The sequence below is a fragment of the Phoenix dactylifera genome, chromosome 2 (assembly GCF_009389715.1).
Source record: "Phoenix dactylifera cultivar Barhee BC4 chromosome 2, palm_55x_up_171113_PBpolish2nd_filt_p, whole genome shotgun sequence".
NCBI lineage: Eukaryota > Viridiplantae > Streptophyta > Magnoliopsida > Arecales > Arecaceae > Phoenix > Phoenix dactylifera.
The window spans coordinates 24350153-24366132 of NC_052393.1; the positions used below are offsets into that span (position 1 = coordinate 24350153).

Below are 15980 nucleotides of genomic sequence, written 5' to 3' on the forward strand. Positions count from 1 at the left end.
GCATCCAAAAGTTTGCAACAAAGAGATAGACTCATTCAGACGATACAGGTACCTCTCCGGTTATCATTCATCTGAACTTCAGATAAGTTTGATTTCCCTTTGTTGGAAATGCTGGAAGAATTTTGGAGCAGAGAAAGCTCTACAATGCAACCACAAAGACAACATCAACATGAATGAAGTATGAGACTATATCTGATCAACAGTTCAAATTTGACCATAGAACAATAATGCTACAATGAAGAAGAATATTCAATTTTGTTTAAGTAACCTGAAAAAGATTTAATCACACAGATAACGAGCCCAACAAAAGACAGGGGAAGTCTTTCAGAATCCAACTTTCTTTCCATCCCAAGCAAGTGGTCCTGTTTACACAAACAAAAAAGGTCATAAACGTGCAATGACTTCTAGGACTGTACAAAGTCCAAATAACTAGATAATTTGGACAAGCATATGAGATTACCTGATTGTCCTTACTTAAAAATGTGGCATTCTCCATGATCTTCAGACATTTCAACATCAGTACCACACTTTGCAAAGCTGATCCATCTTTTAATTCTAACAACGAGGGCGACTTGTGTTTTAAGCACACCTGTGATATCAAATGAACTACTATAAGCACACCAATCAAAAACCATCCAAAGAAAATAAGCTACATATTGTAGGACACAAGTGTTTAAAAATGGAGCTCACATAACAGTTGTTAGCCACAAGGTATTACATTGTATGTTCAAATTGCACACACTTGACACAACACACGTAAATCTTCTTCATTTCCTTTGATTAATGAATATCAAAAGAAACTAATCATGACCAATTATCAAAGCATAACATTTTAGAAACTAGGTTAGAAATAATTGGAAATTTAAATCAGCAAATAAGGAAATGATGGAATTTCTCTCAGCCAGCCCTGTTTTGGATTGCCTCATTTCCATTCCAGGCCACTAGACCACCATATTCAAAACCCATCTTACTTGCAGGTATTCGTTAAACCCATGGGCTGTTACAGCACATTAATCCACTAGCTCGTTAGTCCATCCATGAGTTTATTTGCTTTTGCATCTTCAGAGGCCGTTTTGCTTAGAATGGCACTATTATCACTCCATTTGTCATAGCTACTGCACTGAGACTGTTTAAGTGAGAACAGCTTTTAATCATGACAAGTGTATTATGTCGTTTGCAGGTTTTAGAAAAATTAGAGGTAGCAAAGAAGTCTCAAGAACCTCTCACCTCTGTTGAGCCAAAGCTGGTTTCAGAAGCATAACAGCAGTTAATGAGGCTCATATTACAATTCCAAGCTCCATTATATGTTATTTGACATAAAATTGAAGTTTTAAATTTGTTTGTATCTTCACCTAGTCTTGTCCACTAAAGCAAAGAATTTATCTGGTTCATTAAGTGATCCTGTGTCTTCCAACTCTGAGTTTTGTAGACCTTGGTTGAGCAATTGAGTTGATGTTTTACAAGCTTATCCTCACCGGTCACAGCTTAGTAGCTGGTATCTCCTACTAGGGGACTTGCACCACTTCTTACATGCTTCTTTACCATAAGTTGAGAGCGCAGCTTTCACACTCTCGCACATGCTCTCATTACAGGTAACTAAAATCATTAACATTAGCAGCATCAAGCTATTTTGACCCTCTACTTTTCATTCTAACCACCCTATAGGCAGCCTACATCAACAAATTAAATAAGAGAGATGTCATTTGGGTTTAATCTTAATACTTTCTACTGGTTCATGATAAACAGCTCCTAACGAGGAAGGTTGTGGATTTTTCTTTTTCATGTCTGAAAAGAAGAGTGATTGACAAGGAACATAAAAGCATGCCATAATGGAGGACCTTAAGACAAGGTTCGCCGAACCAGCATCAAAACCCGTACCGGTCGGCATCCGGTATGGGTCGGTACCGGTTCGAACCAAGTCGAACTGGACGGAACCATCCGATTCCCATCCAATTCCGACCGGTTCCGGCCAGAGCCAATCAGGTTCCGGCTCCTAGTCGTTTTCTACTGCCGAACCGACCGGATCGGCTTGGTACGGGCTGAATCAGCCAGTTCTGTTCGGTTCAACTTTCCTTGCCTTAAGATAGAAACAACTAGTAGAACATATAAACTGAATCCATATAGAAACTTGAAAGACTTATTGGTTTATTATTATGGTTATATTTGGCACAACACTACAAGAACTTTATGGCTATATACTGGTTAATGAAAACACAGCAAAACAAAGGAATATGGGTATCAAACAAGACCACAATACTAAAATCACAAGTTCGCAACAGACCATCATGTGTAAGTGGTTGGTACAGTAGCAGATGCATATGCATTCATCTAGCCAATTCGATAACCAATTCAATGGGCTTCCTCACAAGTTTTTTCTTATTGTTTAATGTTCCACTGGAAAATCTAAATAAACCTCTACAACGAATATATTAGTGGTATTTGTGGCTTCACTTTTTTCCTTGACAAAAGACTAGATGCGTGCTTGAATTTAGGAGATTTCATAGTGTCACAGAGATGGATGTCAAGCACCCTTATAAACTTCCTCAAGATAGATAAAATCATGCAATAATTAGAAAAGAAAATGTTTGATGCCAACTACAGGCTATTAAACAAGTATTGTTGGAAAATGTAAGCAAGCACTTTATGATGACATATTTGGTGATCCAAGTGAAGGCAGAAGGAGTTAGAAAGTTCTCTGAAGCTACGACGGAACTCGCCTCTTAGATGCTGCCACTTTGGTAGCAGAGCCGAGGACAGCAGCAAGTGTTAAGTCACACTTAATCTTCGGCTTATAGAAGAACACCCCCTTAGGGGGCGAGCGAAGCTTCGCCGTTTGAGAACACCGGGGGTTCGGGGGGTGGGATCTTCTTCAGCTCTCCAGCCTTCACTTCAAACTCACTTCCGCCGGTGATCCGCATCCAATCTTTTTGCCATCCCTCCATTCGAGGTCCAGGTATCAGCATCCATCCGATCCTCGAATCTCGATTAACCAAAGTGAATATGTCCGACGTTCTGCTCCTATCATCGAGCTTAGCCAACATAGTTCCCTGTCCTAAAAAAGGACGGCAGAGTCCGCATGTGCGTTGACTTTCGCGATCTGCGTATCCGTCTCGCTCCGTCTTGGGGGTCATAGAAACATACGAACCGCCTGGTGGAGTGAGAGATTAATCTGGACAAGAGATTGAATAAGCAGATTCTAAATCCGTTTGCTTTATTGAAAATAGCTCTTCTTACTTTACTTAACTTTGCCCAAGAGCTGGCACTAATGGTTCTATCTCTGATCCGCTAGCTTAGCTCCCCTGCAAAAGATTGGCTTTTCCTTTCGACGTGCTCTTTCTCCGGCACTAACTTCTTAGCCTTCGGAAGTTTTGATTTATGAATTCACCGTCGAGATCTGGGGAAGGGAAGGTTTCCCCTCCCCCGAACCCCCTCCCCTTCCAAGGGTTATGTGAAAGAAAAAAGGGTTTTTTGTGAGTGGATAGCTAATCAAGAAAAATAAGAAGAGAGCGAGCTGCCACCTTGCGTTCCATAAAGAGGACAAAAGGACATAATGATGCACTGATGTTCCCATGCTCAATATTGACCATAAGCATTGCAATCTTAGATGAGCTTTGTGGAATAATTATTTACCAAACATCCCTATGCGGGCTACCTCTAATGTTACTCCACGAGTCCACGTTAATCTAAATTCTTTCACATATATCCATCCATCTTAGCTGAAGTTCACTACTCCATTTGTATAAAGCTATAGATATTAGACACAGAATAGACCTCTCACCCTAGCAGGGCCTCCTCAGATCTTTGCACATCCATAACATCCCAATTAGTTCTCTATCACTCAAACCTAAACAGTGCAACTCCTACACTTCATCATTCTTCATCCTACCATTCCTAATTTTCTAAAACATATATTTCAACATTCTCATCTCTGCCATATTCAACTTGCTTGGGCCTTTTTTGTTGCTCGAAATTTTGAATCATACAATATTGTATGCCTTAGTGCTTTCATCATTAAATATTCCTTTAGTCACACAAACGATTTTGTTAGCTTCATAACAGCTTACAGGCACCTCTTCATTTATCCACCTAATGTTAATGAGATTACCAAAATTGCTTGAATGACCAATTATATGGCACTCAAATCATGATGCCGTGTATTAAATAACATTTCCATCCCCTTCATGTGTTTAAAATAGGCTTTTTAGACCCTACTTTAGATAAGTCTTCAGTTTATGTTTTGTATATCATAAAAAAGATAGTTAAACCAAGCAAATTGTAGTATGGTATCTTCATCACATAGTTTAATTGGGTCTCATTTTAATTTCCATCTCAATTAAAATTGTATTACATAATACCATCATTTCAAAACCACCAAAAACAGATGGCACGACTAGTATCATACCTTTCCAACATGAAACTAGCACCAGTATGGGTGTCAAGATGATGAAACAATTATACTAGTACAATAATGACTGTACCGCTCTACACCTATCTGTACTGATGTGCACCAACAATACCGTACCAGCCGTACCAATTAGTACCTATAATTTTCATTATTTTAGAATATGTTAGTTTTGGCACATACCATTGATCCAAAGATCTGCAATCTCTGTACCAGATAACATACCAACATATTACTAGTTCGGTATGGTATATGTCCAGTGCGATACAGTACACAACCCATAACAAGATAGCCCTCAATCCCTTTTTCTCACATTTTTCATGGTACCTCCCGAAACTAAGCAATACGGGTAGGTACAATACGGTACACACCCTCAACTAATGTTTGGCTCGTGAAATGCATGTAAGAGAACATATGAATTGTTGTAGCTTGCCAGAAGTGCGAAACTCTAGAAAAATTTGCATGTAGGAGAAGGCTAAGATGCGGATACGAAACAATGTCTATATTCAAAATTCTAACGTGCCCAACACCATAAATAGCCAACCTCGATCCTTCTCTAGTTATATGACAATTTGTTTTGCCTGTAGTTAGCATACTCATTAATAAAAGAAAGAGGAAAAGAAAAAATCACTTGACATCAAGATTTGCCGTACCGGCCTGTACTAGTCGTTACGGGCCTGTACGTATCGGTACCGTCCTGAACCGGTACTGGATCAACGTGGAGTCCGGTACCAGAAGCTTATCGTTGGAGAACCAGTACAGAGCCGGTACAGGGCCGGTACGGAGCCGATACGTGGAACCCCACAATCGGCCATTCAACAAGACGGGTTACGGAACCGATACAGGCCGGTACGGCGGACCTTGCTTGACATTATATTGGCCTTTCTCCAAGGTCTATGCAACAATCCTCTCCACATGCTCAGGTGTGACCACCATCAAATTAGTGGATAAGATAAAACTCAAAGGTATCAAAGGAAGTTCTTGAAAGATACATGTAGAAGCATATTAGTTGATCAAAGTTGACTTTGCTGTTAAGAGATTTGTTCAAATAAAGAAACATTTAGTAGCAAATATTTCTTGGAAGTGGAAATTGATTAATAGACTGATTTAGGTATAAAAATGGCTGCTTTCCAAATTATAATAGCATACACTTTTAGCATATGATAATTAATCTCTCATACTGCTTATCATCTATCAATGATGTTAGTTCTAAAAGTAATGCGGAAAATGTATAATCCACATCACAATGATATAATTGTAATATATATGAACATCTTTTATACTCATAGTACTTGTCTAATCTAACATGTGTCGATTATCTATCAGGAATTAGCAACAAATAAGTCCAAAGATACACTGACCTCCATGGTGGAATGGCAGCTGGCCAAAACATCAAAGATTGGCATCCAGTCCTCCAAGCTCTCTCAATCGCTCCTTAAAATTTCCTCCAACCCTTCTTACCATGTCAGATGCGTCTAAAAGAAGGCATGAAAGTAGGAAAATTTAAAACAACAGCTATTGGTCAAAATCAGGTTCACAATCTCAGTTGGAGGGTCGGTTCGGCATATCGAAACTCGGTACACCCCATACCAGTACTATATTGTACGGTATGCCTGGTAGGCTGGTACAAGATAGTATGCCTGGTGCAGGATGGCACGCACCAATATAACGACCCTTGGTCAAAAGTAATTTAAACCTACGATGAAACAATGTATAATGGGAATGACAAATCAGAGGAATCATATCATGATGTGCATAGGATAACAAATAGCTTACATAAGAATAAATTGCTTAACCAATAAGCTGAAATTTCAAAATATATATAAATGAAGAGCAAGAAAAATATGTAGTTATTTAACAATTTCTTATGAGCAATAGGGTTCTATTTGTTAGTAGTAACAATAGATAGCCTTCTTTTAGAATAAACTTGTAGTTCACTTCATGGTTAATCTGTGCAGTTAAATCTGCAAACTCCCAAATCTTCAAATAATGGTTATGCAGGTAGAATTTAAACATTCTACCAGTCTATTTCAGAAAATAACCAAGAAAATAAATCCAGCTGAATTCAATGCAGTTGTGTGTAAATTATGACCAAACAATTCATGACAATATACCAGCAGAATTTTCAAGATAGGACACGATATTGGTGAGCTTGAAACCTGGGATTTGATCTATCTTCAAATGAACTGATGTAGTTAATCATTAAGTTTGACCAAACAATTCAAAACACTGTATTAGCAGAATTTCCAAGATAGCAAATCAGTGACCTTGAAAACCTGGGATTTGGCCTACCTTCAAATGATACAGTAGATAAGCATGCTTTCTCCATAGTCAATAAAGCTATCCATTTTGAACTCAGCTCTGGCCTCTCTGCTCCCTCATCATCCCCATTGCTTGATTTTATCTCTTTACAACTTAAAAGAATCTCCTGAACTTTTGAAATGATTGCTGTAGAGCTAGAGTCTGTTCCCTTATTCATCCCACTCTGTATGTGAGGTTTACGTATCCCAAGAATCTTAGAGCCAATGGTTGCTATCTTGTCCTCCACGTTATTAGCCACAGGTGGATTCAATAACTTAATAAGAAAGTGAATACAAGATGGTGAATCCAGCAAATGGTCATCCTGAGCCTGAAAAAAATATCAAGGAGCTTAAAAAGGAACAGTAAGGAAAATGCTCTAACCTAAATAATTATGAGGATTCATCAAGAATATTGGGAGAGAAAGTGAAGCTTAATAAGTATAGTCACTCAAGTCACGAAACATATTTTGCACACAGTTTCAAACCTCACATGTGAAATAGAAACAACAGCCACAGTTATAACAGATGTTATCGTCTGAATGTGCAATACAGAAATAGCTTCCAGAAAATAGTGTAAAGTATACACATACATTATTTCAGAATATATCCCAACACAAATTCGGCTCCAAAGATCACAAACCTTTTCAAAGAGTGGCATATTACTGAACTTGTGGATACAATAGTAAGATAAATTTTCCCAGAAGAAACTGATTAATAATAATTTCAGATTAATTTCATTGTAAATACTTTAACCAGCTGTTGTTAGTTAGCGCCATTATTGGGTAAAGTAGAATGCACGTTCCAAACCAATCACCAGATCAAGTTTTCAACTTGAGGTGGATAGATTCAGATCAAGGAATGCTGAACCAGCCCGTATCGGCCGGTTCAACCTATACCGAACCGGTCTGATTCGGTGAAAAAAAAAAGTACCGGACGGTACCGACCCATACCTGCTGTAACGGCCCGTACCAGCCTGAACCAGCCGGTCCGAACAGGTCTGTATCAATTCCAAATTTTTTTTGGACTTTTGGATGTGTGACCAGGCTGAACCCGTGGTACCGGTTCGTATCGACATAAACCGGTATCAAACCGATCCGGTGGCCGACCGGTATGCCTACCGGTACCGATTCGGTGATCCTTAATTCAGATATTTTAAAAAAGATATAGTTTTGCAAATCTATGCCCAAACTATTATAGCTAGGAATAATATAAAGACCATCTCAACTAATAGTTCCATGGGTAAAACCATGGTACGCGATACCGTACCAAACCGAACGGTTATAGCGTGCACCGTACCGTAGTGATTGGTATCGGTATACAGTATGAAAAACGTACAGACACTCGGTATGCTAAACCAGCCTGTATCGTACCGTACCAATATAGTGGTAGTATAACACCAGTATGGGGTCTGATACTGAGATAGTGTACCTTAGGTAAAACACTTGGTTGAAAGTTGAAACAATATGAGTCCAACTAGATATCTTTTGTACTTTGTAGTGTAGTGTCCGATCCAGTTTTTGAAAATTGCTTGAAGATTTTATATGAAGAATCCCAAATTAAATATTGAATGGATGTCAGCATTCAATGTTCCATCTGATACTAAAGAATCTTGTAAATAAAAAATTTCATGATTATGTTCCTCCCAATAAAATGGAGTATTGCAAACTAAGCAATTTCACATACCTAGCACAGGCTATATTTCTAATACTTTATACGAAAATTCCACAAAGGAGGGAACAAAAGAAAAAAAAAAGAAAATGTCACCTTAACTACAAGTTTGATTACCAACTGTACGTCTTTCCCTTATACTCCCCTATCAAATGTTGTGTTTGATCATGTTAGTTTCTCATGCTATAGGATCTATTATTGGCAAGCTATTCTTGATGTTCTATTAAAATATTCAATTTCAACAAAAGGTTTTTAATGTTTGTCAAATATTTCAGTTATCTGGTCAATTGTGTGGATGAGATTTTGCTCATGATGTTACCAAAAAGAAGAATCAATCGCTCCATGTAGTCAAAGGTTGCAATTTCCTTTTCCAGCTAGCTACTTCCTCTGTTTTCAATTGCATCATAAAAGATGGAGCACCTATGGGTTAATTAAAAACTAATGTAAATGAAGGATTATGATTCATGGAATAAGAGTGGCTTTGACCTGTACGTTTGTCTGTTTGGATTCTAAATCTCCTACTGTCCTTTTCAAACAAGTTACCCTTCCACTTCCTTTCATTGAACATTCTTATTTGTATTTCATAATACCCATAAATACAACAGAGGAAAAATAAAAGCAGAATAATCCTAGGATTCATAAGCATTCTGTCAACTAACATGTTCAAGGCACCCCATATGATTAGATTGGGTACAACATCTAACAAAAACCCTGAAGGATCAAGACATATGAATAGCAAACATTATGAACAAAAGCAATTCAAAGACTAGCTCTATTATCCTTATATAATTATGAGTATAGCAAGGAAAGATTTTACAAATATCAGGATTAAAAAAATCAAAAAATTCCAAGTTAGTTCTACAGCGGTGTACAATCCGCAGCCAAAGTAAATCAAAACATATCATTCTGACATAATTTATGAGGAACTTACATCACTCGCCAACACATAGATTAGAGCAGCAGCAGCAACGGTGCTTGGAGAATCATCAAAGTTGATATGCAAAATGGCATCAACTATTCTCTGGGCCATTCTGGAAAGACATTGAAGAGGTTTAGCATATGAGCAAAACATGCACGACAATACATAAACTAAATGAAGTGGCAATACATACATATTTATAAACATACAAACATTATATGTAAATATATATAATGGAGCATCCAACTTAAAGATTCAGACATCATGATCTATACCACTAAAAATGACTAGAGAAAAAAAAAATAAAAAACACATGCTTTGATGATCTCTAACTTATGCATCAAGTAGATGCAAAAATGAATAGATAAAATGATATGAGATGATGTCTTGCTATTATCTAAGAATTAAAATCTACACTTTTCAATCTATATATGTCTTAACATGTGTAGATCATAATCAATAAAGTAGATTCTCGATTTAAATGTTTTACCATGTATTTTAACACACTAGCACAATCAAAATTGTTCATTTTTGTGGACACAATAAAAAATTATTCATTTTGTGTCCCCATGATGGCCACCAAAATATGTGATTTTTCGGTTTCTTGAAATTTTTAGTGGTATAAGTCATAATCAGTAGTGGATCTTCAAGCTAGCTATCTAATTATTGATTTTGGAGTCGAGAGAAGTAGATATTTTCTCCTCTTGAGAGGAGCAAAGTCCATCTGTGTCTGTGTGTGCTCATCCTATGGCTGTCACCAACGTGTATTGGATGCCATGACAATATATTCACCACTTTTCACCATATATAAGACAAAAAGGTTTTTCTTTCAGATATGTAGATTCATTAAATACTAGAAATAGTAGCAATATTAAATATAACACAGTACTATAGCAAGCTGAATGCGGTCTGAGAATTCACAAATGTTAATGTTGAGAAACACAACGGCCAAATTTACACATTGGAGAAAACATGAGTCTCCACTGGATTTTATAATACATATTATTGGGCTTGCATCAAACACCATGACATTCAGAAATTATTTGACCAACTCCAGATAAATGCATTGAACATTAAAAACAGAAACTAATGGACTTTGAACAATTATAACAAAAAGAAATGGGTACCAAGAGATACAGTAGTTTGACATGGTGAGTTTCTGACAAAGTTCAAGAGAAAAGAGAAGAGCATAGGCTGGGTCCAGTAGTACAAATATGACAAGATGATGTGAGGAGGAGGAGAGATAGAGTGATTCAGGATAGGGGAAAGGAACTATCTAGAAGCATCTTTATGGAGATTGCAATTACCAAATTAGAGAGTAGAATAACCATATTCTGTTCAAATGCAAAAGGTTAGGGTTTGTAAGCCACTTGCAGGGTCCAATGACTAGAAAGTACATACAAGGAGTATTTGTAGATAAATTGGCAAAGGAGAAGCAAGGAACACTTGGGAAGCACCTAAGATTGACAGACCAGAACTGAAATATGTTCATTGGAAAACATTGAAGTTGCATTATGGAAATTCAAAGAATGCGGTGGCTTCAAAAGCTGTCATTCACACAGCTTCAATAAAGTTGGAAATGAAACTGAAACAGATGCCCTTGAATTCAAAGATCAATAGCATGTAGGATGAATGATTTCAAGACGAGTTTCTGTTTAGTTAAGAGACTTATGTTTGTGAAATGGAGTCTTAAACATCGCATTTGGACTATATTAAAGGGTCTCAATCCCTCAGCATTTAAAGATAACCACCCCTAGCCTTCTAGTTCAATATTTTGGCCAGTCTTAAAGATGTCAACCTATGATCGATTATGGATGAGAAAAAAGTTCATAAAAAGGCATAAATTTAACCGGTATGCCTGGTGTTAAATTTCTATTATTCTTTAGTAGGAAGTTGTCATCATTACTTTCCAAGAGCTTGAAGAGAGGTGGATGAGTTCAGTAATTTAAATTAATCAAGTGATCACCAACTTGATGGTGTGACTAGTAACTCCGTTGAAAGCTAGTCTCAACAAAAGGAGTGATAAAATTTATTTAGAATTAATCATGTTAGTTCCATCATGGTTGCCCTTAAGGGTGTTATATCATTGCCCATGCAAGTGAATGGCATATGGAAGCATGATATTGACATTAAGTTTAAACTTCTCTGAGTTCAATATGGAGTGCAATTTAAGTTTGTAAAGGACAAACTAAATCCTCATTTAAGTGGACATCTGGCATCGTTTGATGGAACTCAAATCACTGCTATGAGATTGTAAGTTTGTGACCTCCCAAATAAGGGAAGCCCCTTGACCACCAAAATATGTATCGTCTACAAGTTCAAATTCAGCACCCAGCTGATACAAAGCTAGATTAGTAATGTCTAATGACCCTAGTATTATTTTGTGAATTTTGTAGCTGAACCTTGCAAACAAGGCTTCAACAACCAAGCAATACCAACAACAAGGAAACCTCAGACATACCCTCCCCCCTTCAAAAAAAAAATTAAAAGTGACATGGGAGTAGCTCCCCCATATTAATCATCGTCCCCCCCCCCAATCACCCTTTTTCATCAATTGGAAATCTTGACCATAAGCTCTTGTACAAGAGTCACTTTTTTTCTCTAAAGGCGAAGACTCTTAAGTGGGCGAACACTCGGCCCAGCGGGGATCGTCACACCAGGTCCGCGCACGCCTTCTCGAGGGCTACTATACTATTGGATTTGAACCAATGGACTCCCGCCGTCCTTTTTTTAGCGGTTTCCCCAGAGATCTTTATCATTAACGCAACCTTCATTTTGCTCAGATTACGATCGGCCATTACCGGTGGATGCGGCATATCTAGGATTGGTGAGGAAACATTATGAAACTGCGCAAAGAGTTAAGCAAACTGACTTTGAATTCTCAGATAGGCAAATCCTTGCTTAATTGGTTACTAACAGCTAGTGACAATTCAACATTTTTGATTTAGCCCTCCGAACTCAAAAATGGCGGCTTTTGAGAGACTCATTAAGGGGGAAGAGCTTCAAAGATTGAAAACTAACTTGCTGCCCTAGAACCTTCGAGCACCTGACTCACCCCTGTCTTTCCTATTTCTCCTCGTGTTTTTGGTTGTGTTTGCTTTGTTAGCGATTAGGGAGATCAAACAGAGTCCTACTCTTAGGGAAAGCTAGGTGTTTACCAACTACAATCTAGAAGCAGTCACTAAAGAAGGTAGGATACGGCATTTAAGCTTTTTGCCTTGCTGAAGATAAGGACGTCATCAATGTAGGCAATTGCAAAATAGGCTAGGAGACATGCATGTTTAAAGCTTGCATGCATTATGTTCCACTTGTCTCACCATAGTTTCATGATCAGTTCATATCCCAAACATATTTTTTTTAGTTAGCATGTTTATAGCCTGCAAGTCAAATAATTCAAGAATGACATCTAACCATGCACAAATACGTCTAAGATGCTTGGTCTCCCATGTTCCAAACCTTTTAAATTGAGAAATTTTGACCAAATAACAAGTATTTTCGCAATTTTATGAATTCCTTTAAACAACGAATGGTACTAAGTAATGAAACAATAGTCAACTAAGATTGTTCAGAGAGAAGTTTACAAAGTTGGCCCCGAAAAGGTAATAGCAAACCAATTCTCCTTGTTTACTAAACTCAATTGGTTTTATTTCTTCTTCCTCGGAAATTAAGCATTCATGATTTCAAAGGTCCTCTTGAAGTAACTTTTAATTATGTTCCATTTGTTCGAACACTTCCGAAGTCTAAGACCCCTTAAATTTGTTAAAATATAATTGAACAACAAATATTCTAAGAGATTTTAGTGGTTCTTGAGGAAGTTAACTATAGTGGAAGGCAATTCCATAAACAAACTGGTGTAGATGCTAAAAATCTAAAGAGATGGGATGAGAAGCTTGTATAGGCTAGTTCCCCCTTCTAGCCAGGATCAATAAGCCATGTGTTTCGGCTATCTAAAACCAATTTTGTTTGATGGTTAAATACTTGGACCCAGCAGATCCACTTGTATTTGCTAGATCGCCGGCCAATCTCCAAAAATGCCATTCTTTTGGTAATATCAAATAGCAATATGTTTATGCCAAATTAAAGCACCAATCTTTAGATTTCCATAATGGTTTATAAGCATTTATTTGCATAAGGATGGAAGTCAAAAAATTGGACCATATTATAATCCAGGAAAGTGTGTGTAACAATCCAAAATCTCATCCAAAAAAACTAGCAAGAAGATATTATTTAGATTCCTTAGCCCTGTATAAGTACACCCAAGATCAACTCAATACATAGCCGATATGGATCTAAACTCACACTCATATAGATCCTCACATACTCCCTCCGTTTAAGCCCTGACGTCCTTGCTAGGCTAAGGGTCTAAATCCATTCAAATCTAATTACCAGCACCACAGTCGACCCGTGGTCAGCCCTCATGAACCTGTACTGCAGTGTCCCCTAGTCCACATAGGCTATGAGCCAGATCCGCTCTGATATCATTTGTAACAACTCAGAATCTCGTTCAAAAAGGCTAGTCGGAAGATATTATTTGGATTCCTTGACCCAATATAAGTACCCACAATTGACCCAGTGCATAGCCGATATGGAACCAAATACACACACGCATGAGTCCTCACAATGTGTAGAAGAATAAGGACAAAAGATAGTGACCAAAATAAAGCATCAAAGATGAGTTTGGCCCTCCAAAGGGTATAGCTGTAATGATTCATATATAATAAGATAGCACTTTGACTCGGTTATTTACTAAATGCGGAAGAAAATCTTGAACTTCTTGCTAAAGACTTGAGACAATTTCTCCATCTTTTAAAGAGAAAACATCACATGAGATGTATATAATTATAGGCTAATAATTTTATCAAGGTAAGAGATGGTACTTCTGTTTGGTCGATACTTGGTTGGAAAACTCCTTTACAGCCGTCAGCATCTTACTATTCAAACCATAACAAGTTGATTATTCCAACAAGGTTTCTGGGTGATTAAAGGCTTTCGTGGTATTTCAGGCTCAAAAGAAACAATACTGATGCTCGAATCAGTTAATGGGTTCTCTACTCCTCATGATGGTCGTGTTTAACCATGAAGACAGAACAATTCCACAGCAAGAAAAAAAACTTATAGTGTTCTTGAACCATGCACCGTTTCCTGTAAAGCAGGTGCTTTTGTACTCTAAGATATTTTCTTTGATGATTTCTCTTGGTGAGACCTTAATTTCCAAGAACTTGGAATAATGCATTAATTTCAGTCCCAATCATGAAAGGTTCGTTGATGAGAAAACGTGAGAAGCCACGAATTTCAAGAATGTCTTATAAAGAGCGGCACTAAGACATCAATTTCAGCGCCAATCATGAACGGTTCGTTGGTGAGACAAAGTGAGAAGCCACGAATTTCAAGAATCTCTTACAAAGAGCGGAAGAAACAAGAAAGAAGCAAAAGGCAGGAGAAAAGGTTTCCCATTTACTCACCCCTGAGCCCGAAGAAGTCGGCGCTGTTGCGCCGTCCCGCATATCGACAGCAACGACAGCAGGCTTGCCCGCCGGATCCGCGCCGGCTGCCCTGGCCGCAGCCCATCCAGCGCAAAATTCACCTCGTCCATGTGTTCCATCATCTCCCCGAACTCCTGCGCCTCCATCAGCGTCGCCGTCGCCGCCGCCACGGCCGCAAACCTAGTCGGAGGATTCTTGACCTCCCGCTCCAAATTCCTCTGCCTCTTTCCCGGATTCCGCGGCCCATCGGAGGAGTCGCCGAGGAGGAGGAGGGTGGGGTCGTGGGGGTCGGGGCGGATCGGGGCGGTGCAGGGGTCGGCGGGGTCGAGGGACCAGGGGGAGGAATCCTGGAGGAGAAGGCGGCGAGGGTAAGGCGGTCCTGGGAGCCGTCCTGGGAAAGGGGGAGGTCGAGGAATTCGGCGTCCTCCACCGCTCCCCCGCCTCCACCGCCGCCGGAGGAAGAGGAGTCGCCGTCGAGGAGGATGGGCTCGGATAAGCTCCGGCCGACGCCGCAGCGGGTCCTCCGGGCGTATGTCCGTACGATCATCTCGCCACCAAATCTCTCATCCGTCGACGCAGAGGAAAGAGGAGAGGGGGAGGAGGTCGGGAATTGAAACAGGAGCTCGAAGAGGGGAAGGGGGGACGGGAAGTGGATCTCCGGGGCCGGGGAATGGAAGCGACGGAAGTTGCGACGGATCTCGGGCGGAACTCAAAATATGGAGTCTTGTTTTCTTTACGGCTGGTAGATTTCTCTCCTGGTTTGGTTGCCGTCACCGCCGGGTGATAGGTGATACATGATCCGTGTCTGAGTCGAGCTGACCGTTGGGCTTGGAAAGGAAGAATCACAATTTACCTGCCAACTTGCCGTCGCAACAAGGAGGCGTTTGATCGCGAGATCACTGCATTTAGTTGCGTCATGCCTATGTGGGGGCGTTTGGCATGGTGTGATAACTCCAAGATCGTAAATAATTCAGATAAAAATGATAAAATCATCGTAGTTGATTACATCTTAGTAATCTTACATGACAATAATATCGGATCACCCATTTTTCAAATCACAGTTCAATCCAGTAATCGAAAATCCGTCCTTGAGAATGGGTATCCAACCTCACCGGAGCGCGGTGATCTTATATTAAAATATGTTGATCAAACTATCTTTCTTAGATCACCGGTGATCTTGTTGGGGTTACCAACAAACTATCTTTCTT

General features: G+C 39.1%; 1 protein-coding gene across 1 annotated transcript in view; it reads right to left on the reverse strand.

The window, feature by feature from the left end:
- LOC103721114 (wings apart-like protein 1) overlaps positions 1 to 15319 on the reverse strand; it is a 34406-nt gene extending 19087 nt beyond the window's left edge. Inside the window, 9 exon segments of the mRNA XM_039123973.1 lie at positions 53 to 139; positions 269 to 362; positions 461 to 589; positions 5764 to 5805; positions 5807 to 5877; positions 6695 to 7031; positions 9302 to 9401; positions 14752 to 15119; positions 15203 to 15319. Of these exon segments, the coding sequence (XP_038979901.1) occupies positions 53 to 139; positions 269 to 362; positions 461 to 589; positions 5764 to 5805; positions 5807 to 5877; positions 6695 to 7031; positions 9302 to 9401; positions 14752 to 15119; positions 15203 to 15319 (1345 nt within the window).
- Positions 15320 to 15980: the final 661 nt, after the last annotated feature.